Genomic DNA, 26,170 nt, shown 5'->3' on the forward strand with positions numbered 1-26,170 from the left:
TAGCAGTTATCCATTAAGAGAAAAACCTGTTTTTATTTACAGCATAAAATTATACACCAATTAATGTAATATTGTGAATCAACTGAAATTTCAAAAAGCAGCACGTCTTCTTTCAATCAATTTCCACTGGTAAGTATATGGCAATAATATAGAATGATTTGTGATTGCCTTTCCAGTATATCCTGCAGCTCTGGTATTCTCTGGTGACTAAGTACTGATTAGGTCTGACATTACCTTCTAAGCCAAGACAAGATCCAACAGAATTTTCCAAAAATATTATCAAGGACTTCAAACTAGTTCAGCTTTGCTTTTGTTTTACTGACCTAAAGCTATCACTGTTTTAGTTCCATGCTAATATACAGTATTCCTATCTTTAATTCAATTCAGAAATGCTACTAAAAACACCAATTCTATCAACTTCTGCATTTTGATATGAAATTGGTACACTCAAATAATGACTTGACTTCTAGGTTATTATTTTAAAAAATCTGTAGTTTTAACATAAGCAGATGTGCTACTGATACCCAAATTTGCTGTGTCTGTATATTCTTTATGAATACTCTTTTTTATAAACAAAGAAATGTGCATTCTTCCATTCAACTGATGACAGAATTTTAAATTCAAAAGTCTGAAAGTTCAAGTTTATTATTCAGGGTGAATATTCCACTGTTTTATATTTTTTACATTCTATTAACAATGTATTTACAGTATTTTTAATACTGAACACAGGGACTTCCGGTGGCGACGCAACGCCGAAGACAGCCGCCTCCGGGCTGTCCGCTCCGCAGCTGTGTTTTTTTCATCGTAAACAGCGCCGATCAGCTGTTTAGATGGATTTGAAGCCCCCTCCTCGGGAGAAGAGGAGGAGGTGAGGCCCCAGGTAGGGGTTGAGCTCTCCGGGGCCGCCTGAGCTGAGAGTTTGGGCGGCTGAAGGATTGAGCCCCCCCGAAGCCTGGGTTGCTCCGAGCTGCGCAGCGTCTTTGCTCCGTGATTTTTGGAGCAGAGCCAGGCGTTAGCAACCACCCCTGCCAGAAGGAAATACCCTTGAGTATCAAGATGCAGGCAGAGGTGATGCAGGAGGTCAAGGTGATGTGGACTTTTATTTTTACTCCCTAGCTCAATGGATTTTATAGCTTTAAAGTGAAAGTGCGCAACAAGTGAAAGTGGGGAAAGATGGCGGCCAAAACTTCTAAAGCTCTTCGGAATGCGGGGTCTTCCCCGGTGCAACAGACCTCGTTGCAAGCTTTGCTTCCTCCTGCACCTCCTCCGGCATTGACGCTTAAGGATTTACAAGATGCCTTTGAAAAGCACTCACAATTAATGTCTGATATGATGGATGAAAAGTTGAAAAAGCTGGAGGAGAAATTCGAGATGAAGATGGAAGAGAAGTTTAGAGCAATGAGGGTAGACATGTTGTCTACAATTGAAAGTGTAGCTGAATGTGTGCAACAGCTGGATGAAAAAGTGGAGGATCTCAGTCAAAAGAACTCTATATTAGAAGTAAAGGTATTAGAGAATGAAACTATAAGGGACAAAATGGACGGAGAATTGAGCCTTGTTCAGTACCATCAGATGCAGTATGCTATTAGAATCAGGGGTTTAAAAGAGAATCCTAAAGAAGATTTAAAGCAGCTGATCTCTGAGGCTTTGGAAGCGGTATTGGGCCAGCCAGCATCTGAAATTGAGGGAAGCATGGATAAAATTTTTCGTGTAAATTCATGGATTGCAAGACAGAGGAAGTTACCCAGAGATGTGGTGGTCTATTTTACAAAGAGAGTAATTAGAGATGAAGTCATTCAAGCTGCTTATGATACTAAATTGGTAGTTGCTGAGCAAGAAGTCCTGATTTTAAAAGAGATTCCTCCAAAGATTTTAAGAAGAAGGAAAGATTTTGCATTTCTTGTACAGGACCTTAAGAAATGTGATATCAAGTTTAGATGGGAGATTCCAGTCGGACTGGTGGTGATGCACGAAGGTAAAAGACATCGTCTGGTTACTGTGGCCCAGGCACATGATTTTTACAGCAATGTGCTAAAAGCAACCCCCCTATCACTTCTGGAAGCTGCAAAGGGATATGGTGAGGGAAAGCCTCAAGATGTTGCAGGTAGACAGACAGAGGAGAATGGTGCTGGAGGGGATCAAGTTACAGTCTCATCGGCTGCTGCTGGAGAGCAGAGGATGACGCGTGCCGCCCCAAGACGAGCGAGACGAGAGCAAGAGCAAGAACAGCAGAAAGTTATGGAATCTCCAAAGCGTACTTACAGTGAAGCTGTGGGAGGGGCGCGGTCCAAAGAAGTTACAGGGGCCATTTCAGACGTGATCCAAAAGCTTTGGGGCGTCAAGATTGGTGACTAAATTTTTAATTTAGAATGTCAATGGATTAAATTCATCATAGAGGAGAAAGTTTTTCAATATTTAAGACTGATGTTATTTGTTTGCAAGACACGCATATTAGGGTTATGGACCAAGGATTTATTGAATTTAAGATGGGGTACGCAAGCTCCTAATCAACAATAAGTTGACTTTTTTTAACTTACTACACATAAAGGTTACCTAATTGGATTATAAATTTTTTAAATTTTTCATTTTACTTTCATTGGAGATTGGAATGGTGTCCTAGACGTACAGATGGATAAAGCTGGTTTGTTTTTTTTAGCGTGTCCTGAGTCATGCCAGATTGCCTAAATCTTTTTTTTATTTGTACTTAAGGATGATCTGGAACTGCGAGACATTTGGCGTGACATATGCAAGAACTATTTTTGATTATAATTCAGTTTGGTTGGAGATTAATAAGGTTAATAGAGATAGGCGCTCTTGGCGCGTAATTGAGAATTTGTTTAGAAATTAGAGAAATGCGGGAGAATGTAAATAGTTGATGAAAGTTTTTTTTTTTCTTTTTTGAAATTAATATGAATAAGGATTGGGACTAAGAAATTTCATTTAGCATTTGAGTAAAGCTCCTTTTCTGTTTTCTTCCTTTTTTTATCTGTAATATTAATATTGTTTGTATTCATTTTACATGAGCTAGAGGGTGATAGAATTAATAGTTTATTGTTGATAGCATATGGATGCTTATGTTTTTTTTTCGTTTTTATACCTTGTACTTAGCTCTGGGAAGTTGGGGGGGAGGGGGGAATGGGGGAGAGGGATAGGGAGGGTTAGATAGGGGTGGGGGAGGGGGGATTGTTAAAGTTAAAATGTACTGTAAAACTTTTTAAATAAAAAAAAATACTGAACACAAAGCAAACAGCTATTTTTTGCAATACTGAAACTGATTATGTATACTCTTAACGAAGAGAAGAACTATGGGTGAAATGGTAGCAGTCTGCCAGTATTTCAGGGGCATAGAGAAGAGAGAGTCGACCTATCCTCCAAAGCACCTGAGGGCAGGACAAAAAGTAACTGACAGAAACTTATCAAAGAGAGATCCAACCTAGAATTAAGGAGAAATTTCCTGATAATGAGAACAATTAATCATCATCCCTGGAGGAGTTTAAGAAGGGACCGGACAACTATTTGTCTGAAATGATATAGGGTCTCCTGCTTCAGCAGAGGTTGGACTAGAAGATCTCCAAGGCCCCTTCAAACTCTGTTATTCTATATTCTGATTTTTCTCTTTTCCATTATTCACAATATCCAGAATTTTAAAAATAAGGTATTAAAAGAAAAAAAATTAAGATTAACATCTATATCAGGCTAGTATTTTCTTTTAAATAAATCGTAAGCATACCTTTCTAAAAAAATCTGGTTAATAAACTGAGATGTCTGCTACTATTAAAACAAGTTCTCAAGCAGTTTAGAGTTTAATACAATAAAAAACCCAACTGCTATTTCACAGAATAAAAGTGACATCTAGTGGCAAGTAAACTACCATCAAAAAGCATGTTATTGTATTTTCCATCACCATATTTACAAATATATTTATAAAAAGCCACAATGTCATTGCCAATTATCATTTTATGAATATTATATTAAAATGAGCAAGGTAGATAGCAACTATTTCACATTTAAGACTGAATACTAATATTGGTAGTTATCATATACATCGCACTTCCGTGCATGTTTTGTATTAAACCTAGAATCATTCTGCCACCTAGTGTTAAATATTTTATGAGAACAAAGATTCTATTTTAACAGTACTTTAGTTACTACAACAAAGGCAGTGGGTGTGTTATTCCACTGTGGGGCAACCTGTGGGCCCCGGCCCACTACTGGGCTGTGGCCTGCTGGCCAGTGGGCCATGGAACAGGCTGGCCAGTGTGCGCACATGTGTGCACATGCTCACCCCCATTAACGCTAGTGCCTCTGCTGCTACACAAACGGAGGGCTGTGTGGTGAAAATAGAGTGCCACGTGACAAAAATGGGACAGTGCTAGCACCCACGCAGCAAAAACTGTACAGAGGTAGTGTCATTCGGGTGCTAGCACCGCCCTGTTTGTGTGCGCACATGTGTGCACGTAAAATGCTTCCCCCTCTCTTTCCCTCCGGTCTGCCAAACAAGAAAGGTGGAGACCTCTGTGTTATTCAATTTTTTTTATTTATTTATTTGTATCACGTCCCCCCCTTTTTTTTTTTTACAAATATTCTTATCTTCATTCCATGTCTGCATACTTGGAGGCATTTTTAAGCCAGAAAATTGTGTATATCACATGTTCTGTTTATGTGCCTTTTTTACATACCAGAATGACTTGCTACAGGGAGAATTCCAAATGCTTTCACCTATACAATATTCAATCCTAATGTAAGGATTTTTTAAAAAAAAATAGTTTACTGACAGATGATAAAAGCTATATACTATAGTATTTGTCAAGCTCCTCAATAGTGAAGCTAATCTGCATACCAGTAAAATACATTTCTATCCTAGAAAGACAGCATTTATTGAATTAAAGTATTTGCTTATCTAATACAATACTGTCCATCTTGGGTCACTGCAATTTCAGAATTTCTCACAGGTCTATTTCAGGATTGAATCCATGCTCTCTGAATGTCTATTTATGAATTTGTGGCAGTAGAAGAATTTGAAATGTTTCTTGTTATTTATGTTTATTATGTTAGATTTATGTATTATAACAGGTATGGCATTCCAAACCAGACTGAATCTCAGAAAGAGGCCAAGTTTTAAAGACTTCTATACTGTATTCTAAGAAAGAGAAAGAGAAAAAGAAAAAAGTTACTTGTAAAGTTAATCTTGTAACAGAATAAGAGACAGTATTGTTATATGCTCAGTAGAACATTTTTTGCCAGGATCATTTGGCTTCTTTAAGGAACTACAAACAGGAGCTACACTATCTGCTCCTCACTTCAAAAGCACATTTTTGTCTTTGAATGTAGAGCCATAATAAAAAGCACACTGCAGAAAAGATTTAGTTTGCTAATAGCACAATCAGGAAGTTGACAACTGCTTTATATTAATTAAATGTTTGATGAAAGGAAAAAAAGATTGTTTTATCTACTTAGAGAAAATGACAACATAATTTTCTCTATGAAAATGCGATGCTGATGTCATTGTCACATTAATACATTGCGTGAATACTGTAACTATGAAAGCTTTATAGAAAAGGTTTGTAAAAAATTGTTAAATATTTAAGCTGAATATTCCTAAACAATTCTCTAAGTAAGAAAATAGGTAAAGGTAAAGGTTCCCCCGCACATGCATGCTAGTCGTTTCCAACTCTAGGGGCCGGTGCTCATCTCTGTTTCAAAGCCGAAGAGCCAGCGCTTGTCCGAGGACGTCTCCGTGGTCATGTGGCCAGCATGACTAGACGCCAAAGGTGCACGGAACGCTGTTACCTTCCCACTGTAGTGGTCCCTATTTTTCTACTTGCATTTTTTACGTGCTTTCGAACTGCTAGGTTGGCAGAAGCTGGGACGACTAACAGGCGCTCACTCTGTTAGGCGGCACTCGGGATTCGACCCGCCAAACTGCCGACCATTTGATCAACAAGTTCAGCGTCCTAACCCACTGAGCCACCATGTCCCTTAAGTAAGAAAATAGCATGTCATAAAATTATCAACAAAACATATATTGTAACAATTCCATGTTACACTATAGTCTTACCCTTTTTTTTGTTAATATGTACTATGGATTCTACTTATTTTCTCCTCCCAGCAATAATATATTCTAAAGCCACTTTTATTTATAATACTAATGGACCATCTAATATTTTTAACAATTTAACTATAGTACAAGAGAGGCCTTCACAATTCAATTGTCACAATGCAAAAATAAAGTATTATACAGAAATAAATATGTTAAATACAGAAAATGAAAAACAAACATTTAGCTGGTAACTTTGTCTTATTTCTAACAAGTGCGCTTAATAGAAAAGTTTAAGCAAGACCCTTTAGCTGATCATTCTCTGGTTAATGCAAATGTCCAAATTGGTTTACTCCATGCCACAATATCCTCTGTAGGAGAAAAAGGATGCAACTTTCTATCCCCTGACAATGTACACCAGAATATACTCTTCAATTGTCTGAAAATTATGGCCAACATAAAAGGAACAGAGCTTTACCAATTCCTCCCTTCTGCTGAGTGCATTTTTCCTTTGCAGTTCTCAATTCCAATTGCAGATGGCTGAATAGTGAAAGAATCTTCTATTGTTTTGACAATGGAAAAGCAAATGGACTGAAAACTTTATATGGACATAAGGAACTTCCACTACAAGAGGACAATACTAAGTTCAGCTTATCTGTCTTTGGTTTCGTGATAGATACAAAGAAATTCTTGTAGTAAAGCTCCCAGCTAATAAGATGAAAAGAAGCCACTATTTCAGACTGAAAACCTACCAAAACAAGATGGCTATTAAAGATCCTTATACAACACAAATTAGCAGATCCCAAAGACCCTTGAAAGCTGATCCTCAAATTTAACGAGTATCTTGTTTGCCATATTAGGATGTCTTGAAACGTGATAGTCATAATCATCCATACACTAACTTAGTTGTATTCCTCTATACCTATCTAATGCTCCTTACCATCATTTGAAAGCTAGCACGGGTATTACTTCACTAGATTTTTATCCTGCCTTTATTACTTAAGGTGGCAAACATACCTAACACTCTTTTCCCCTATTTTCTCCACAATAACAATATGATGGCTTGGGCTGGGAGAGAGTGACCTCTCCATAGTCACCCAGCCAGCTTTCACGTCTAAGGCAGGATTAGAACTCACATGTTCCTGTTTTCTAGGTCAGCACCTTAACCACCAGATCAAACTGGCTATTGCTATTTTAAATCACATAATTTTAACATATGATTATACATTTTTAATAGAATAGTAGCTTTGTAAATACTGAACTATGAATAGATTATTATTTTTACTGAAATTAGAACCCACGTGACTTTTAAATAACATTTTAGAAATATATTTTTGTGAGGCTACTTTGTATACCTGCCATAACCAAATTATATTTTTAGCTTCTTATTAAGCCAAAAATAAAGCAATGTAAAAAAGTATTGGATATGACAAAGGCATATATCTACATCAGATAAAGAAAAAAAATTACAGCAAAATCTCGTGAAAGACAAATTATCAAATTATATGCTTTAAGGCATGGAATACATTACATAGAAGAGATAAAAGATAAATTCTGAAATTCTAACTAAAATTGTATAATGTGCAGGGATTTTGAAGCAAAGATTTTGTTTCATTTATTCAATAAAAAATGAAAAATTGGGAAAAATTAATGTACAGGTCATCTTTATTTTTAAAATATTATTTACATGTACTTTGTTACTTCATAAAATCATAAAGTATGAAGGGATTATTTAGATGTCAAGTCCTACTCTCTGCTCAGTGTAGGAATTCAAAGCCATTCAAAACATATAGTTGTGTAGGCTTTGCAAAGAATGTTATAGTTTATTCAGAAAATAGTTTGAGTTTTTTAAGTCTTTTCAAATGATACACCTTCCAGTCAACTTCAGGTTTTGAACTGAAGGTTCTATTTAACAGTATTTTTTTTCTTATATGCTCTTATCATTTTATTACTGCATATGCTTCTGAAGTTTGAATTTTGTCAACACTGAGTCAAGTTTCTGAATTCTTTCACAAGTCTATTTTATAATTTAATGGGAGTATTCTAAAAACAGATTTGTTTTGTATAATTTCTCTTTATCACTCTCTCATTTATTAAATTTATGTGACGCCTATCTCATCTACATAGCACCATGTATTATTTAAGATCCAGATGGCCCCCACATCTATTGTTTAAGTCATAAAAAGCTGGCACTTCACCAGACTTTTGATGAAGAAAAATGAGCCCTCACTTCATTTCTTTTGTTCAGCTGTGCTTGCCATCTTTTATATTTTTCTTTTATTTCTTTTATTATTTCTTTGGTGGCTGTTAAATTACCAGATTTGTTAAGAGTCAGGGGTGTACTAGTTTTAAAAATCATTATTATTAGCAGAAGTGGTAGGAAATATTTAGTTCTCTATTTTTTTCTATTTGGGGGGGAAGGATGCCTTGCAAAAACTGTTACATCCTTATCACAGTAAATACAATATAAGAATGGTGTCATCAGTTTTACTGAAATTATATTACTCTTGAATAAGTATAAAATAGAAGCAGAACTAAAACTTACTCTTCTTGACGTAAATCATTAATGCTCCGATCTAATGAGATCATATCACTTGCTACCATGTTGAACCCAAATTCTTTAATGCTGGTTTGAATAGATTCTTTATATTCTGGTCCTAAAACAAATGGCTTAGCTTCCTCACCAGGACCACCTACAACTCCATGGGATTCAGGTTCTTTGGGTTCAAAATTACCAAGAATTCCAGGTCGCAATACAGGGTCATGGTAGATATGTGTCTGTGGCTTAAAAGTAAGATACTGTCTCTGCATAATATTTTGCTGATCATTCTTTCCACCAGCATGAGGAAATCTCTCATTTTTGGCCTTATTCCTTCGTCGAATTGATTCCAAGTCTACTTCCACACCTTCAACATGAGGCCAGGGTAACACTGGCTTAAATTTGTCATTTCCAGGAATTAGACCATTATCTCTGTTGTTTGGCATTAGATTGATGGCTTCTTTGTAGTCCTACAAACACACAAAAATAATAAACATAAAACAACATGAATTGGTTACATGGCAAGTTCAATTTCATTTTTCCACATTCTTTTCACTTTCAATTTATCACTATGAATATTTATAAAAATTGTTAAGATCAATCTATATTACAAGCAAGCAATTACAGAAATTACTTTCTCACAGTCATGTTTTATATTACAAATGAAGGTAAATATACATGTACCAGAATAATGTTGAAGAAACCAGTCTGGGTCAGTCACCAAGACCAGAGGTTTACTTCTTCCAATCTTTCAGACTTGTGCTGGAGCCAATCTTCTGGGAATTCCTCTCTAGGAGAGTGTGGGCTTTGGGCTATTCTCTGTGTGCTATTCTTTGTAATATTCTGTTATATGGTGCCTGGATGTGTGAGGCTTTTTAGTAGCTGATTGGAATGTTGATGGCGGGCTATTACATCATCGTTGGTTGATATTTCCGTGTGCTGCCAAGCCCTCACCTCCTAAGTACTTGATAAGCTGATGGTAAATCAGCACTCCTGTGGACTGAGGAGGGACTTGTTTCCCAGGTTTCAATCACTTCCCTGGCTCTTTTGTGCCTGATCAGCCTTATCATCCAACAATCTTGGTACCCGCAAAATTGAATGTCTGTCCTTGTACATTGCAATGTGAGGCTACTAATGAGTTCACATTTCCTCATCTTACTGCTCATTTGTGTTTTGCAATCTGTTCTACATAGTCACAGGGGCAATCCATGCAGGTGATCCAGTAGATTATACTGGAAGTATCTCCCACCTCCAAGTGATCTTTGCAATGTATAATTGGTCATTGTATGGTAGCCTCTGGGTGGTGTGCGATGCCCACTTGCAGATCTTGGAAGCTGCATCCTACTGTTTCTCAACTGTTTTTGATGTATGGCAGGGTGTGCCATGTAGTTGGTTTTGTATCATGTTTCTTCCTTTCTCTCCCCACGTTGCACAGACATCTTGTAACAAATGCTTGTGGGTACCCATTCTGGCTGAATTGTTAACGTAGGTACCTGCTCTACAGGCAGAATTCAGTCTCCCACGAAACTAAAGAGAAGCTTTATCAGGAGCCTCGTTGATCTCAATCAATAAATCAGAATAGAGCTGGAAGGGACCTTGAAGGTCTTCTAATCCAGCGCCCTGCCAAGCAGGAGACCCTATACTATTTTAGACAAGTGACTGTCCAGTCTCTTCTTTAAAAACCCGTGATGAACCACCCACAACTTCTGAAGGCAAGCTGTTCCACTGGTTAATTGTCCTCGCTGTTAAGAAGTTTCTCCCTAATTCCAGGTTTTTTTTATTTTATTTTAATTCCATTTATATCCCGCCCTTCTCCGAAGACTCAGGGCGGCTTACAAGCTTAGCAGTAGCCTTCATTCTATGTATATGCCTGCTTATTAGGGCTTTCACACACACCCCAAGCGGCATTATTACAAAGTCAGCTTATTGCCCCCAACAATCTGGGTCCTCATTTTACCTACCTCGGAAGGATGGAAGGCTGAGTCAACCTTGAGCCTGGTGGGATGCGAACCTGCACTAATTGCAGGCAGCTGGTGTTACTTAAGGAGGCATTAGCCCACTGCTCCACCAAGGTTGCTTCTCTCCTTGATTAGTTTCCATCCATTGTTTCTTGTCCTGCCCTCTGGTGCTTTGGCAGCCTCTCAAATACTGGAATACTGCTATCACGTCCCACCCCTAGTCTTTTTTCCCCTCTAACTAGCCAAACCCAAATTCTGCAGCCATTCTTCATATGTTTTAGTCTCCAGGCCTTTAATCATCTTAGTTGCTCTTCTTTGCATTTCTCCAAAAGCGCAACATCTTTTAATGTGGTGACCAAAACTTGATGCAGTATTCTAGGTGAGGCCTTACTAAGGCTTTATAAAGCAGTACTACTTTTCTCCACATAAAGCAGTACATTTCTCCACATTAAATTTCATGTTATTGGATAGGGCTCATTGTTCAAGTCTGTCAAAATCTTTTTTGGATCCTGAGCTTGTCTTCTGGGGTATTAGCTATTCCTGCCAGCTTAGTATCATCTGCAAATTTGATAAGTTTCTCTTCTATTCCTTCATCTAATTCATTTATGGAGATATTGAAGAGTATTGGGCCCAAGACGAAACCACGTGTTACCCCACTGCTTACTTTACTCCATGTAGATGTAATACCATTAAAGACTACTTGTTGAGTATGCTTACTACTTGTTGAGTATGCTTACTACTTGTTGAGTATGTCAGCCAGTTACAAATCCATCTGGTGGTAATGCTGTCTATCCCACATTTTTCTAGCTTACCAAGAAGTAGGCTGTGGTCTACTTTTGTCAAATGCCTTGCTGAAGTCTAAGTATACTATGTCCACAGCATTTCGCTGATCTATTAATTTAGTTACTTTGTCAAAGAATAAAATAAGATTGGTTTACATGATCTGTTTTTAACAAACCCATGCTGTTTTTTAATTATAACTTTATTTGTTTCTAGATGTTTTTTTGATTATCTTTTCCAGTATCTTCTCAGGTATTGATGTTAGGCTGATTGGCCTGTAGTTTCCTGGATCGTTTTATTTTTTCTCCTTTTTTGAAGATGGGAACCACTTCAGCTTCAGGTTGTAAAAATCAAACTGGGGCTGTGCCTGGTAATGTAAATAATGGCTTTGGTAATTAAACATTCCTCCAATTGTATCCCATTCAACTTATCATGCTACAATAAAGGTAGTCCTTGAGAAATGACAGGTCACTTAATGATGGTAAAATATGACTGTCAAAACCCATTCCTATTTCATTTCATTTCATTTCTATTTCATTCCATCTCTCCTGGGTTTTGCCATGTCTCCAAGGGGGAGGCGGGATGTACTTGTAGGGCTATTGCTATTGCTTTCGCTTCCTCCCTTCACTACAATGTAATCCCTTATTTTGTTTATTGGGTCTGTATCCTGTTTCCTGCTTATCTCTCTCTCTGAACTCTATCTTTTAAACTGTCAATTAAGAACAAAGGAGAATAAAGAATATAAATTCAGTGCCTAGATTATGTCCACGCTTCCAGAGAAAGGTGTGAAGAAGCCGCCAACTCTCGCTGTGCGAACTGGAGACAGGGTGATGTTATCTCCCCGGTTCCCACAACGGACTTAACACTTGAGGATTGGCTATCCCACATTGGGCGGTCGATCCATGGGGTGGGGTCCTGGTTGGGGACACTATAATCTACTGCATTGCATGGGAAATCTCAGATCCTGTCTATTATGCCTGCTATCTCCTATTTTTAATAAAAGTTCCTGCTTGGAAGAAATTGTTTCCTAGAATTCTGTTTTCTTAAGATGTGGGCTTGAAGTAGGTCCTGACATTAGACAGGATCTGCAGTAATAGTCAACCTGGAAGGAAGACTTTTACCAGGGGACTTCGCAAAAACTACAATGTCAAACACGGAGGCAGAGAAAAAGGAACCCACCGCGAAGGGAGAGCCCTCCCTCCAGCCGGGACCCTGCCAGCTGTTGGGATCCAAGACGTCCTACTCCTCGGAAGAAGTGAGAGATATGCGCAACCACAAACCTTGGTGGTCAATGGGCGTTGGGAAAAAAGACAAGTGGGAGAATTGATCAAGGAAGGTGACCCTGAGATGTGGCAGCCACCAACACGGATGGCAGCAAGAAATGGAGATATCCTTTCACCTTAGCAAAAAGGAAAGAGATCGCGTGCAGCACTCAAATTGGATCCTAGAGAAAGCTATTGACCTGCGTTCTTGGGGATAAGAAACCTGAACCCCGTGGCCCCTCCACTACCTTCGACTGCAGAGAGACACTGAGGGGGAATCGGATGCTGAAGTCGCGGGGACATCCGCAAAGGCAGCAGCCACATCGGCAACCCCCCACTCCCTGCCGGCCCGCAACTGTTGATTGGGATGGGAGAAAACACCATCGGCAGCGAAGGTACCGATCCATCCAAAGATTCCCATTGCTGGATGCGAAATTCAGGGGGGAGTCGCAGCATTTGTGGTTCTTCCTAACCCAATTCCTGAGCTACATCCCCAGCGACAAAGGCTGGATACATATTGTGCAATCCACTCTGGATGGGCTGGCTGCAGACTGGATGGTGAACCTGCATGATTCTGATGCCCCAGAGCTCCACAACTTCAACCACTTCATGTCCTCTCTGAGAAGGTCATTTGAGGACCCCCTGGCTGACCGGAAAGCCCACAAGAGAATCAAAATGGTGAGGCAGGGAGATGCCCAGTGGCCAAATAAACACAAGAATTCCAGGCCATCACCAACAAGCTGAACTGGCCGGAAGACATCCTCCTTAGCCATTTCAAAGATGGGCTAAATTCCTCTATGATGCTTGCCTGCCTAGAGGTGACCCAAGCCGACTCGACAAATGGTATGTCCTAGTGGAGGAAGCAGAAATTGATCTACTGAAGAGACACCACTGAGGAAAACTGTGGGGCTGCTCACCTCCTGAGCTGTCGCACGAAACAGCAAAACCACTGGCCACAACCAAGAAATCAACAGACTGGTTTAAATGAGAGAGGGACAGTACTGCTCGAAAGTTTCTTCATGCAACCCAGACCGATCACTAGCCAGGAAGTCAGGGAAATCCCCAGCTAAGCCACAAGAGCCCGCCATGAGGGCAACAGAAGCTGTACAGCCCCCACCATCTGCCACGCATGGGCAGGGAACAGAAATTAACAGAAATTAATTAAATTAGGCCGGAGCCTACATCGCAGGGGTGGCGGATACCTTTGACGACAACTCAGAAGATGAACCCCTGGTAAGTGGACCCATCGCTCCTATCCTCAAGACAGTGACTATATTAGCCCCCTCCATGCCCGAAGCTGTCAAAGTAAAAGCCTTAATAGACTCCAGCTGCACACGCTGCCTCATTAGCCCAATGCTAGTGGGGAACTTGGGCATCCCGGTGAGGAGGCTGAAACAACTGATCTCATTTGGCCAGTTAGATGGGTCCATAGCAGGGGGAGAATGCCAGTTACCCTAGCCACTTTACCAATACATCTATCCCTGGGGCACCACAAAGAAGACATAATATTTGTAGTGACCCCAGGCATGGAATGCCCAATGATCCTGGGGTTGGAGTGGCTAAAGAGATGGAACCCCTGGGTAAATTGGAGAATGGCAGAGCTCAATTTCCCAGAGGGGGATCATGCAAACTTAACACCCCAAAGGCCCCCACCAACCCTAGGAGAGGAGAAAGCATCAGTGGGAGAAAAGAAATGGTTACCAGAAATACTGGAAGAATACCGGGACCTTGCTGAAGTATTCAGAGAGGAACGGGTGGATGAGCTCCCTCCTCACCAACCCACGGACTGTGCTATAAAAATCAAACCCGGGGCAAAACTCCCGAAGCCCAGACTGTACTCCATGAGCCCTAAAGAGATGGAGGAGATGGAAAGATTCATAAATAAAAATCTAAAAAGGAGATTTATCAAAACTGCCAAACCCAAAGTTGCCGCCCCAGTCCTCTTTAGGGAGAAGGACGGCACTTTGCGTTTGTGGGTGGATTACTGCACCCTGAATGCAATCAGTGAAAGTAACCTGTATCCCCTACCCCTCACGAAGGACATGTTATCTCACCTATGAAAAGGAAAGATTTTTACCAAACTAGAAGTAAAAGAAGCGTGCTACCCCATTAGGATCAAGGAAGGGGACGAATGGAAGACCACGTTTAATTGTCCAAAGGGATGCTACCAATTCAAAGTTTTGCCATTCGGACTACAAGGACCCCCTGCAGTATTTATGCAATTAATCAATGAAGTGCTAAGGGAGCACCTATTTAAGGGGATCCTGGTTTATTTAGATGACATCCTTATCTTCACCAAGTCCAAAGAGGAGCATGTCAACCTAGTCAGAGCGGTTTTTAAAAAAACTGTGAGCTGCCCACCTATATGCCAAGTTAGTGAAATGCGAATTCCACCAGGAAAGAATAGACTAACTGGAGTATTGCATATCCCTACAGGGCATCGAAATGGACCCCAAGAAGGTCAGGGCAATACTAGAATTGACACCACCCTGCACAAGAAAGCATTACAAAATTTCCTGGGTTTTGCAAATTTCTACCGCCAGTTCATCTCTTCGTTCGCCAAATAGCCCTGCCCCTCACGAACATGTTAAAAATGAAGGGGGGTTTGTCCCTCAGTGAAACCCAGCCAGCTACTGAATTGGACAATTCAATGCCAAGCGGCATTCGAGAGGTTAAAGAGACTTTCTGCCGAACCTGTACTGAGACACCCAGACCTGGATAAACCTTTTGTAATAAAGGCGGATGAAAGCGATGTGGCGGCGGTGGCTGTATTATTACAGGAAAACGACGATGGGGCACTGCAACCATGTGCGTAAATGTCCAGGAAACTCGTTGAGAAAAACAATGCTGGGCTGTATGGGAGAAGGAAGCGTATGCTGTGAGGTGGTCATTAATTACATGGCGTCATTTCCTTGAAGGGAATAAAATCCCCTTCAAGGTCTGGACAGACCACAAAAACCTGGAAGCACTCAAAACACCCAGAAAACTCATTCTTAAGCAAACCCGCTGGTCTCAGCACTTTCACCAATCCTGTTTGACGCTCAAACACTTGCTGGGGGGGGGGGAGAGAAGAACTTCCTGGAAGATACACTGTCTCGCATGCCCCAATATAACAGCATGCGAGCCGATTCTAAACCACTCATGCCTGAACCACAACTGGCAGCGCCAGTAACTACCAGGGCCCAAGCCAAAATAAAGCCACAGCTGAATAGCCAAACCAGAATCGAATTCTGGAAGACTTCAGAAACAAATGAATGGTTCCAGAAAAATAGACATGTGTGCACCATCAAGGATGGGCTGCCATGGGTGGGGGAGAAGTTATATATTGGGAAATTGGCTGTGCCATGATACAAAATCAGCTGGGCATTTTGGATTTGTAAAAACTTTACATTTAATTAAAAGACAATTTTGGTGGCCATCCATGAAAAAGGACATAGAAAGCTACGTGGCCAGCTGCCCAACTTGCGCAGTTGCCAAGAGGTTGCACGGGAAATCGCCCAGACTGCTACAACCAGTGGTGAATCCCTCAGCTCCATGGAAGGAAATATCCATGGATTTTATAGTGGAATTACCAGAAAGCAACGGAAACACTGTCATCTGGGTGGTTACAGACTGTTCTTAAAACAAGTGCATTTTATCCCTTGCCAAAAGATCACCACCGCAAAAACTTCAGCGAAACTATTCATGCAGCACATCTACAGTTTGCATGGGGCACCCCAACACATCATATCAGATAGGGGAGTGCAATTTACATCAGAATTCTGGAAAGAGTTTTTATCCCTCTTAGGAACCACTCAGGGACTGTCATCTAGTCATCATCCTCAATGTAATGGCCAAAGTGAACTGTCCAACTCAGTACTCAAACAATATTTAAGATGCTTTATTACTTTCCAGGAAATGAACTGGACAGACCTACTCCCTTTTGCAGAAGTTGCCCACAATAACGCAGTCCCGTCTAGTACAGGATACACTCCCTTTCAGGTAGCCACTGGTTAAAGTTTCAACCCTATGCCAGAACTAACCCCAAATGAACCAGAAATCCGATCACTTAAAGAATGGATAGCACAATTACAAAACACCTGGCCAGTAGTTAGGAAAGCACTGGACGAAGCTAGACAAGCATACAAAACACAAGCGGATAAAAGGAGAGTCGAACCTAAAGCATTCATTGTAGGAGAAATTTGTCTACAAAATACCTAAAATCCCTACAGCCCTGTAAAAAACTTGGTCCAAAATACATAGGACCTTTCCCAATCATAAGAATCATAAACCCAGTAATGGTAGAATTAGAACTACCCCAAACCCTCAAGCAAATACACCCAATTTTTCATTGCAGCTTGCTGAAGAGAGAGCCATAGTCGCCCTTAAGACCAAAACTCCCCCCTACCTCCAATCATGGTTGAAGGGGAACAACACTTTGAGATAAAAGAAATCTTAGATTGTAGGAAGTGTCATGGGGCAACACAATACCCAGTAGCCTGGAAACACCTTTCCTCCTCACAAAATGAGTGGGTCCTCAAATGTCATGTCACAGCACCCAAACTGTTAAAGAAGTTTCATACAGAATATCCCAACAAGCCAGACTAACCTCTATAACTCTATATATGTTTTTGTTTCACTACAGGTGGATCTCTCCTATTTTTAAGGGGGGCAGGATGTCAAAACCCATTCCTATTTTATTTCATTTCATTTCTATTTCATTCCACCTCCTGGGTTTTGCCATGTCTCCAAGGGGGAGGGGGGATGTATCTGCAGGGATATTGCTATTGCTTTCGCTTCCTCCCTTCACTACAATGTAATCCCTTATTTTGTTTATTGGGTCTGTATCCTGTTTCCTGCTTATCTCTCTCTGAACTCTATCTTTTAAACCGTCAATTAAGAACAAAGGAGAATAAGGAATATAACTGAGGGGTGACATGATAGCAGTGTTCCAATATCTCAGGGGCCGCCACAAAGAAGAGGGAGCCAAGCTATTCTCCAAAGCACCTGAAAGCAGGACAAGAAGCAACGGATGGAAACTAGTCAAGGAGAGAAGCAACCTAGAACTAAGGAGAAACTTCCTGACAGTTAGAACAACTAACCAGTGGAACAACCTGCCTCCAGAAGTGGTGAATGCTCCAACACTGGAAGTTTTTAAGAAGAGACTGGACAGCCACTTTTCTGAAATGGTATAGGGTTTCCTGCCTTAGCAGGGGGTTGGACTAGATGACCTCCAAGGTCCCTTCCAACTTCTTCTTCTTCTTCTTCTTCTTATTATTATTATTATTATTCTTATTATTATTATTATTATTATTATTATTATTATTATTATTATTATTATTATTATTATTATTATTACTTCAGTGCCCGGTTTATGTCCATGCACCCAGAGAAAGGTGTGAAGAAGCCGCTGACCCTCACTGTACAAACTGGAGACAGGACGATGTTATCTCCCTGGTTCCCACAACGGACTTAACACTTGGGGATTGGCTATCCCACATCGGGCGGTTGATCCACGGGGTGGGGTCCTGGTTGGGGACACTATAATGTACTGTGTGGCGCGGGAAATCTCAGATCATGTCTATTATGCCTACTATCTCCTATTCTTAATAAAAGTTCCTGCTTCCAAGAGTTCTGCTTTCTTAAGATGTGGGCTTGAAGTAGGTCCTGACAACAATCGACACCCCAAAAACTTACGACCATGTTTCAAAGTTAAGATATATGCCATATCCTTATGACAGACCACTGGGATCAGTGGCCTCTCTTCTCACCCATCATCTCCTGATAGGACCCACAGTGCTCAGGCCTGCTTCCCATGCCTCCTGAAAGCAGTCATCATTTCTGGAGTCCCAACAAGTCCTTGTGTGAATGGTAGTTCCTTTCAGAGTTTTCTGTGCTGATTAGCTGGCCCCTGGGAGACTTGCTAGGCTTTGGGAAGCTGGCCCCTGCATAAAAGCTTTGGAAGGTTTGCTGTTTGACTATCTGTAGAGGAAGTTACAGTCTAGCCTTTAAATCCTAGCAGTCAGTCAGAAGGACATCTAAAGCTTGCAGAGACCCAGTATCCTTAATTTTGCTGTACAAGTCTCTAGTCTATAGTTTTGGAGATTAACATTTTTTTCTCCAGTTCAAGGGAAAAGGCTGCATAAAAATTCTTTCCTTGCTTACTTCATTGCCCTATTCTTCAGCCTAGAGATAAGGTTTTTAAAAGGGATAGAGACTGGAAAGCAAAGTTTAGTTTTAGCACATAATTGGGATAGGTGAGAGATCAATGTCTGTTCCTCCCAGCTTTTGTTGTTTTGTTTATTAAAGAAATGTTGCTTTCTGGGAGAGGGAGGGAGAGGTTAAGCAAAGGAAAAGTTTTGGGATGCTCACCCTGAAGCTACTGCCTTTTATGCAGGGTCTTGCTTCTAGCAGGAGTTAGGTAAGCTTTCCTGCCTCCTGATGGCCAGCTCATTGTGCAGAAAGCTCTGAAAAGCTAGAGAACTGGTCTTTTATTTTTGCCCAGAAAGTTTGGACATCTTGGCAGGAGGAAGGACTGAGAAAAGTTAGGAAAGGCAGGCATGCCCAATGTATCTTTCCCCATTGTTTCTCACAAGACAGTCAGCTATGTGGTAGCCTGGCATTTGAGGCCCTCAAGGGGTAGGTAGCGGAGCATGGCATATCTTGGAGTGGGAGAGGCCTTGAGAGGTCTGAAGCAGGCACACTTGTACCTGCACTAGGCCTCCAGGGTTTTCCCCATCCCCAAGCTCCATTTCATGATCTGTACATTCGTTTAACAAATGAACTGGGGGAAAAGCAGGGATGACTGGTCATTTCACTGTCTACCAAAATTCTAGAAAATGCATTACATTATACAGACCTGTCTGGGTAAGGAAAGGGAAGGGAAGAATAAAGAAGGAATGGGAAGAAGGAAGAGGGGAGGATGGGAAGGGAAGGGGAGAAGACAAGGGACAAGGGAGAAGAAAAGAGGTGAGAGAAGAGAGAAAAAGAAAAGATAGAAGGAAGAGGAGAAAGCTGAGGGAAGAATGGAAGAGAGAAAATCCAATTTGTCATTTTATACTGAAAAGCAAAATTAGAAGGAATGAAATCCATAGAAAGCAAGAGGCAACATGGTTTTTGATGTACAAGGTTGGTGGTTTTCAGTTTCATACCTAAGGTGTTGACATTCACTCTACTTTAAAACCTGCATGAATGCATTTACTAAAAGGTAATTTTGAATATATACCACTTTGAGATTCAGCACAATTTTCTTCAGTCTCATATGACAAATGGATTGTTATGGATGATATTCACTGAAGTAAATGGTAAAACATTATGTGGACTGGAGAACATGGTTCTGTTGACAGGAAATATACAGTGGGTGCAGATTGTAATAGCTGTCTTTTGGAATGGTAATATATGGTGAGAAGAGTTTCAGGTATATACTGAAGAACTTAATAACATTTTTCTTCAGGTACATAGACAATATCAAAAATGGAATGTTAGATGTGCTGTATTTAACCAAGCGTCCTAAGGATTTTAATTCTATATATGTGTAGGAAAAGAAAAAAATAAACTTAGCCTTTACTGCAAGGACATATGCTTCAACCACAGTGAATATAAGTGGCACAAGACATGTTACCTTTTCAATAAAAAGTTTTCTCATAGTTTGGAAATAACTAAATTTATAAAAAGGATCAAATATTGTCAATGCAAAGTTCAGCAACAAAACATGAGAGATACAATACACCAGGAGGACTTATATAACCTGACAACTCAGAGATGGGTATATTCCACAGCAGACTTAGATCTGGATCAAATGAACATTTTATGTCAGAGAAGATGTATTTATTAAATATATAAGGAACATAGATGTGCAGATTGCTTTGGTTTTGAACAGTTTCAAGTATATCTTGTACAGAACATTCCATTTCAACTCGAAATTATCTTGATTATTTGGGAAATGTTTTAAAATAATTCCAATCCTGAAAAATCTGACAAAATTTTCAGAGTTATGTGGTTCACAATGTTTGTACAAGTCAGTGGGATTACTAATTTTTGCCCTATTCTCATTTATTCCTTTAGCCCTATTCACCTCCTCATTGTCAGGGCAGATCAAATAATTTGTTTATCGGTCAATATCATTAACTTACTATATATTATAATATTGCCAAGGTTAATAGATAAATAACATGGAGTGGGAAGAAGGGAACATGTACAGTCATGTGAAAAAGTAAATACTAACATTTTTAAAACTTTTAGCATATTTCAACATAGATATATTTGATCTTCATTTGAATAAAACTGTTAAAGGATATATAACAAATGCAATATACCATTTATATTTTGAAATTTATTGTGTAATTTAAATAAACATAAATGTAAATTTTGCATCTGGAAAAAGTAAGTAGATTTATCACTACCTCACAAATCTAAAATTAAAATCAGGTGCAGTAGATAAGATTCAAATTATGAGCATTGTTAGCATCTGAAAGGAACCTGTCATGTAGAAGCCTCAGGTATTTAACTTGATTTATTCTTTGTTGCTGAGTGTGTGGTATTGCTATGCCTAAATCAAAAGAGCTTTCTAAGGCCTTCAGAAAGAGTGGGAAGAGATTTTAAAAGACAGTTAAAGAGATGAACATTCATCATACCGTTGTCCAGAAGACCATCTACAAGTGAAGATTTCAAACCACTGCCACCCATCCTGGGCCAGGCTGTTCCATGCAAATTCAGCCCAAGAGATGCTGAAAGAATCTCTGAGAAACCCAAAATTTCATCATAACCAACAGGTAGTTCTCCCCATTACTGATCTCAAAGTGCATGAGTCTACCATGAAAAACAAGCTGCAGACAATAGATATGCATGGAAGAAATATGTCCAGGGCAAGGCTACAGTTTGCTCATGATCGCCAAGGCAAAGACCAGGACTTTTTGAATAATGTGCTATGGACAAGGAAAATACAGATCTATTTGGCCATGGTACTAGAAAATAGATTTCATGAAAAAGATAGCATTTCACCAGAAAAAAACTGATCCAAACTGTGAAGCATGGTAACGGACATGTTATGAGGCTGCTTTGCGGCATCTGGCTCTGGCCACCTTGCTATCACAAAATCTGTGTTCTGCTAAAACTCATGTCTACTTGATACTTTGTAACCTTCAATTGGGCAAAAAGGGTGGATCTTAGAGCAACAGTACCTCTAGATGGGCTAACTTACAGAATGTATTCAAAATCCAGAAATTATGACTCTCATGGGGTTCAAAGTTGGCAAACTTGTGGCTGTTTCAGTACAGGCTTGGAGCCAAGGGCCTATTTTTCCATGAAAGGAAATGTCATATCCGTTAATTATTTGTTGAATAATTTTAATTTTTTTAAAAAAAAACTTTACATGAGAAACTTACCATGTACAGTGAGGGAAAAATTATCTGATCTCCTGCTGATTTTGTACATTTGCCCTCTGACAAAGAAATGATCAGTCTATAATTGTAATGGTAGGTTTATTTTAACAGTGAGAGACAGAATAACAACAAAAAATCCAAAAAAACGCATTTCAAAAAAGTTATAAATTGATTTGCATTTTATTGAATGAAATAAGTATTTGATCCTTTCACAAAACATGACTTAGTACTTGGTGACAAAACCCTTGTTGGCAACATTTCTTGTAGTTGGCCACCAGGTTTGCACACATCTCAGGAGGGATTTTGTCCCACTTCTCTTTGCAGATCTTCTCCAAGTCATTAAGGTTTCGAGGGTGATGTTTGGCAGCTCGAACCTTCAGCTCCCTCCACAGATTTTCTATGGGATTAAGGTCTGGAGACAGGCCACTCCAGGACCTTAATGTGCTTCTTCTTGAGCCACTCCTTTGTTCCCTTGGCCCTGTGTTTCGGCTTACTGGCATGCTGGAATACCTATTCATGACCCATTTTCAATGCCCTGGCTGAGGGAAGGAGGTTCTCACCCAAGATTTGACAGTATATGGCCCTGTCCATCGTACCTTTGATGCAGTGAAGTTGTCCTATCCCCTTAGCAGAAAAACACACCCAAAGCATAATGTTTCCACCTCCATGTTTGATGGTGGGGATGGTGTTCTTCGGGTCATAGGCAGCATTCCTTCAAATACAGTGAAGTTGATTTTGGTCTCATCTGACCACAACACTTTCACCCAGTTCTCCTCTGAATGATTCAGATGTTCATTGACAAACTTCAGATGGCCTGTACATGTGCTTTCTTGAGCAGGGGGACCTTAAGGGCACTACAAGATTTCAGTCCTTCACGGTGTAGTGTGTTACCAATTGTTTTCTTGGTGACTATGGTCTCAGCTGCCTTGAGATCATTGACAAAATCTCCCATGCAGTTCCTCACCATTCTCAAGATCATTGAAACTCCACGAGGTGAAATCTTGCATGGATCCCAGATCGAGAGAGACTGACAGTTATTTTGTGTTTCTTCCATTTGCAAATTATCACACCAACTGTTGTCACCTTCTCACCAAGCTGCTTGGCGATAGTCTTGTAGCCCATTCCAGCCTTGGACAGGTCTTCAGACTTGGCCATGGTGGAGTTTGGAATCTGATTGATTGCTTCTGTGAACAGGTGTCTTTTTTTAATAAATATTTTATTAATTTTCTAGTTTTACAGTCAAATACTTAATAGACAACATGTTGTCTGAGTCCATTAGAAATTCAGTGGTATATATTAACTTCTTCAATCTAGATCCAATATTACACCATCAAATATTTCTTCTTTTCTTCTGATAGTACCTGTTTTCCCACATTAGGCAAACACAATTCTTACTGTTATTAATAAATATAGAATTTTCTTGTAGCTCCGATGACATCCATATCATGTCGACTCTCAACTATGATTTGTTCTTATTAGAGTAAAAGGTATGCTGTTTTTTCTCCGGTTTTAATTCTCTCCATAAATCTTGTATTCTTATTTCTTCCACCATTTTAAAAGAGGTCTTTGGTAAAGTTCTCCTAACTTTTTGATTTATTTTACTTTACTTTTATAGTCCAATTTTACATCAACAATTGCACTGAAGTCTCCCACAATACAAATATTGTTGTTGTTAGTTGCGAAGTCGTGTCCGACCCATCGCGACCCTATGGACAATGTTCCTCCAGGCCTTCCTGTCCTCTACCATCTTCTGGAGTCCATTTAAGCTCACACCTACTGCTTCAGTGACTCCATCCAGCCACCTCATTCTCTGTCATCCCATTCTTCTATTGCCCTCAATCTTTCCCAGCATTCAGTATCTCCTTCAAATTGACTATAGTTCATGGAAAACATTTGAAAGCAGATTACATGAAAGAGTAGTTTTAGCATTTACACTGTTTCTTAAGTCAATAATTCAAATTATGATTTTTTTTGAGCAAACAATACCATCCAAGCTCACACAATACTGAACACTAATACACTGAATTGTAGCAAGGAAACAAAATTTAAAAATGATTAAAATTATCAAACTAGTGTTCTGTTTAATGGGTGGAAATTTGAACCATGATGCCCAACTCTAAAAGTGATAATAATACAGAATTCATAGCATAATAGTACAATTTAATTAGCTATAAACCTCATATTTGATGCCTATTAACTGGGAAAAACAGTACATCATAGGGGAACAACACAAATGGGCTAATTTACAGAATGTGTCCAGAATCAGGAACCCATGACTCCCAAATTATGTCTGTTTTAAGGATGACTCTGATTCTACCACACCTGCAATTCTTCTTGCATCTTGACAACCAAAACAAGAGGGGATGGAATTCTTGGGGGAGTTGTGTGGGATTGAGGGATTCAAGTGAGCCGGCTGAGCCGGAGAAAGTCCCTACACTTCAAGGTAATGAGAACTTTTCGAATGGTGCAGACTGTTTCTCAAAACACAAAGAATGCATTGGATTGGTGAAAAATGGACCGGGAGGGGGGGTTAACTGGGAAAAGGAGAATTTACCTATACTGCTTTCCAGGGGAACCATTAAAATTGGCTTGGCTTCTTCTGTGCCTATATGGATCTATAGGCATATAGGAAAAGTTATACTCTTAGAAAAACTATGTCCCAGGAGTTTCTTTTGCTGTATATGCTAATGGGATGGTTGATTGGCTGCTCTGTTGCTACTGGCTACTGCCTTCATTTTCAACATTGTAACAGTTTCCAAGTCAGCCTCACAATCCCTCACTCCCTCACGTACCCAACTTATCTGCTTGGTGGGACGGGAAGGGGTAAAAAAAGGAACAATGAAATATTTTATTTATTTTATTTATTTTAATTCCATTTATATCCCGCCCTTCTCCGAAGACTCAGGGCAGCTTACAAGCTTAGCAGTAGCCTTCATTCTATGTATATGCCTGCTACGCATCCTTCCCAGCCCATGCTGCCTGACCTGTCCCACTCTCTCAGCCCTTCCTTGATCTACCTTCCTGCTTGCTTTTCCCAATTCATGCAGCACCTCATATGAACTTCCACATAATCTCCTGAGCAGCACTGCCCTACCATGTACCTTCTGACCCATGTGGCAGCTCTTACACAGTTCTGACCCAACTCACACGCATGGTAATATGTGCAAGTAGAGTACGTTTACTGCGTCACTCTACTTGTTATAGCAATATCCCCCAAAATCCACCAAGTCACAAACTTTTTTCCCAAGCAGTTCAGTAAGACCAAGCACACAGACATGAAGCTGAAGCAATACGTTTTCAAACAAACATACCCCACAATGAAACTTCCTGAAGAAAAGAAAATCTGAACCCAGTTCCAAATCCAAGTTCAAGTCCAGGAAAAGCTATCAAGACAAACCCAAGGATCAAGCACTAAATCAGGATGCAGGGATCACTAAGCCAAAGACAACATGAAAATGAATGGTTGTCTTCATCAATGACTCCCTCCCACGTGCCTGACTAAATAATCCACAACCTGGTATTTCTCATTAGGAGAGGCAAGGCTGCTTCCTCACAAACAGCCTCACTGACCTCCTCTGACCTCCCCATCTCTCTGCTCTTTACGCCTGCGGATCAGGTGGGAGTGGCAGCTGTTCCTCATGAGAGGCAGCCCGTTGCTGATATAAACTGCAGCAGCAGTGCCTCTCCTTCCTCTTCTTACTGTATGTGGGCAGCTGACAAGCCAGAATTAAAATGGTGGCACATTGCTTGGCTGCGGCTGCTTCAGCTCTCAAAAGTGTGGGGGCTACAGAGGGAAATGAACAATCCGGACTGAACCACTTTTCGGAAATAGGGACAACTAAGCAGAGTTGGGCTGCTAAACTTTCATACCAACATCAGTCCATACTGGAGATGAAGAAATTCAGCGTGAAAGGAATGGTGGAGAAAACTGTTTGGGAGAGTCTGCATGGCCTTGGATTACTTCAGAGGATAAAATCAATGACGGAGATGCCGGCTGCTGGCATGGAGGGTGAGAGATCAGCTATAGTGTCTGGAGTAGCAGGAAGGAAGAAAGGAAATTGCTGGAGGTGGGAACAGCAGTGTGCTCAGTGTTTTCAGCAGCGAAGGCAGAGTTTCAGGCCTCAGGAGCAGAGTGGAGGAGCAGCAACTGCAGCTGGGAAGTTTCCCTCAGTTGCTGACCATCTTCAGGGCAAAAAAAGTAGGAGGTGTGACCGTAAGAAGAAACATGGCAAACG

General features: G+C 40.2%; 1 protein-coding gene across 3 annotated transcripts in view; it reads right to left on the reverse strand.

Annotated features, from left to right (window-relative positions):
- GALNT7 (polypeptide N-acetylgalactosaminyltransferase 7) overlaps nucleotides 1-26,170 on the reverse strand; it is a 96,524-nt gene that overhangs the window by 37,983 nt on the left and 32,371 nt on the right. For all 3 annotated transcript variants that reach the window (XM_081332318.1, XM_081332316.1, XM_081332317.1), the window contains exon 2: nucleotides 8,583-9,046. In XM_081332318.1, the coding sequence (XP_081188444.1) occupies nucleotides 8,583-9,046 (464 nt within the window). The remainder of the gene's footprint in view (nucleotides 1-8,582; nucleotides 9,047-26,170) is intronic.

Source organism: Vipera berus, assembly GCF_964194415.1.
Source record: "Vipera berus genome assembly, chromosome: 7".
In the NCBI taxonomy this organism is placed as follows: domain Eukaryota; kingdom Metazoa; phylum Chordata; class Lepidosauria; order Squamata; family Viperidae; genus Vipera; species Vipera berus.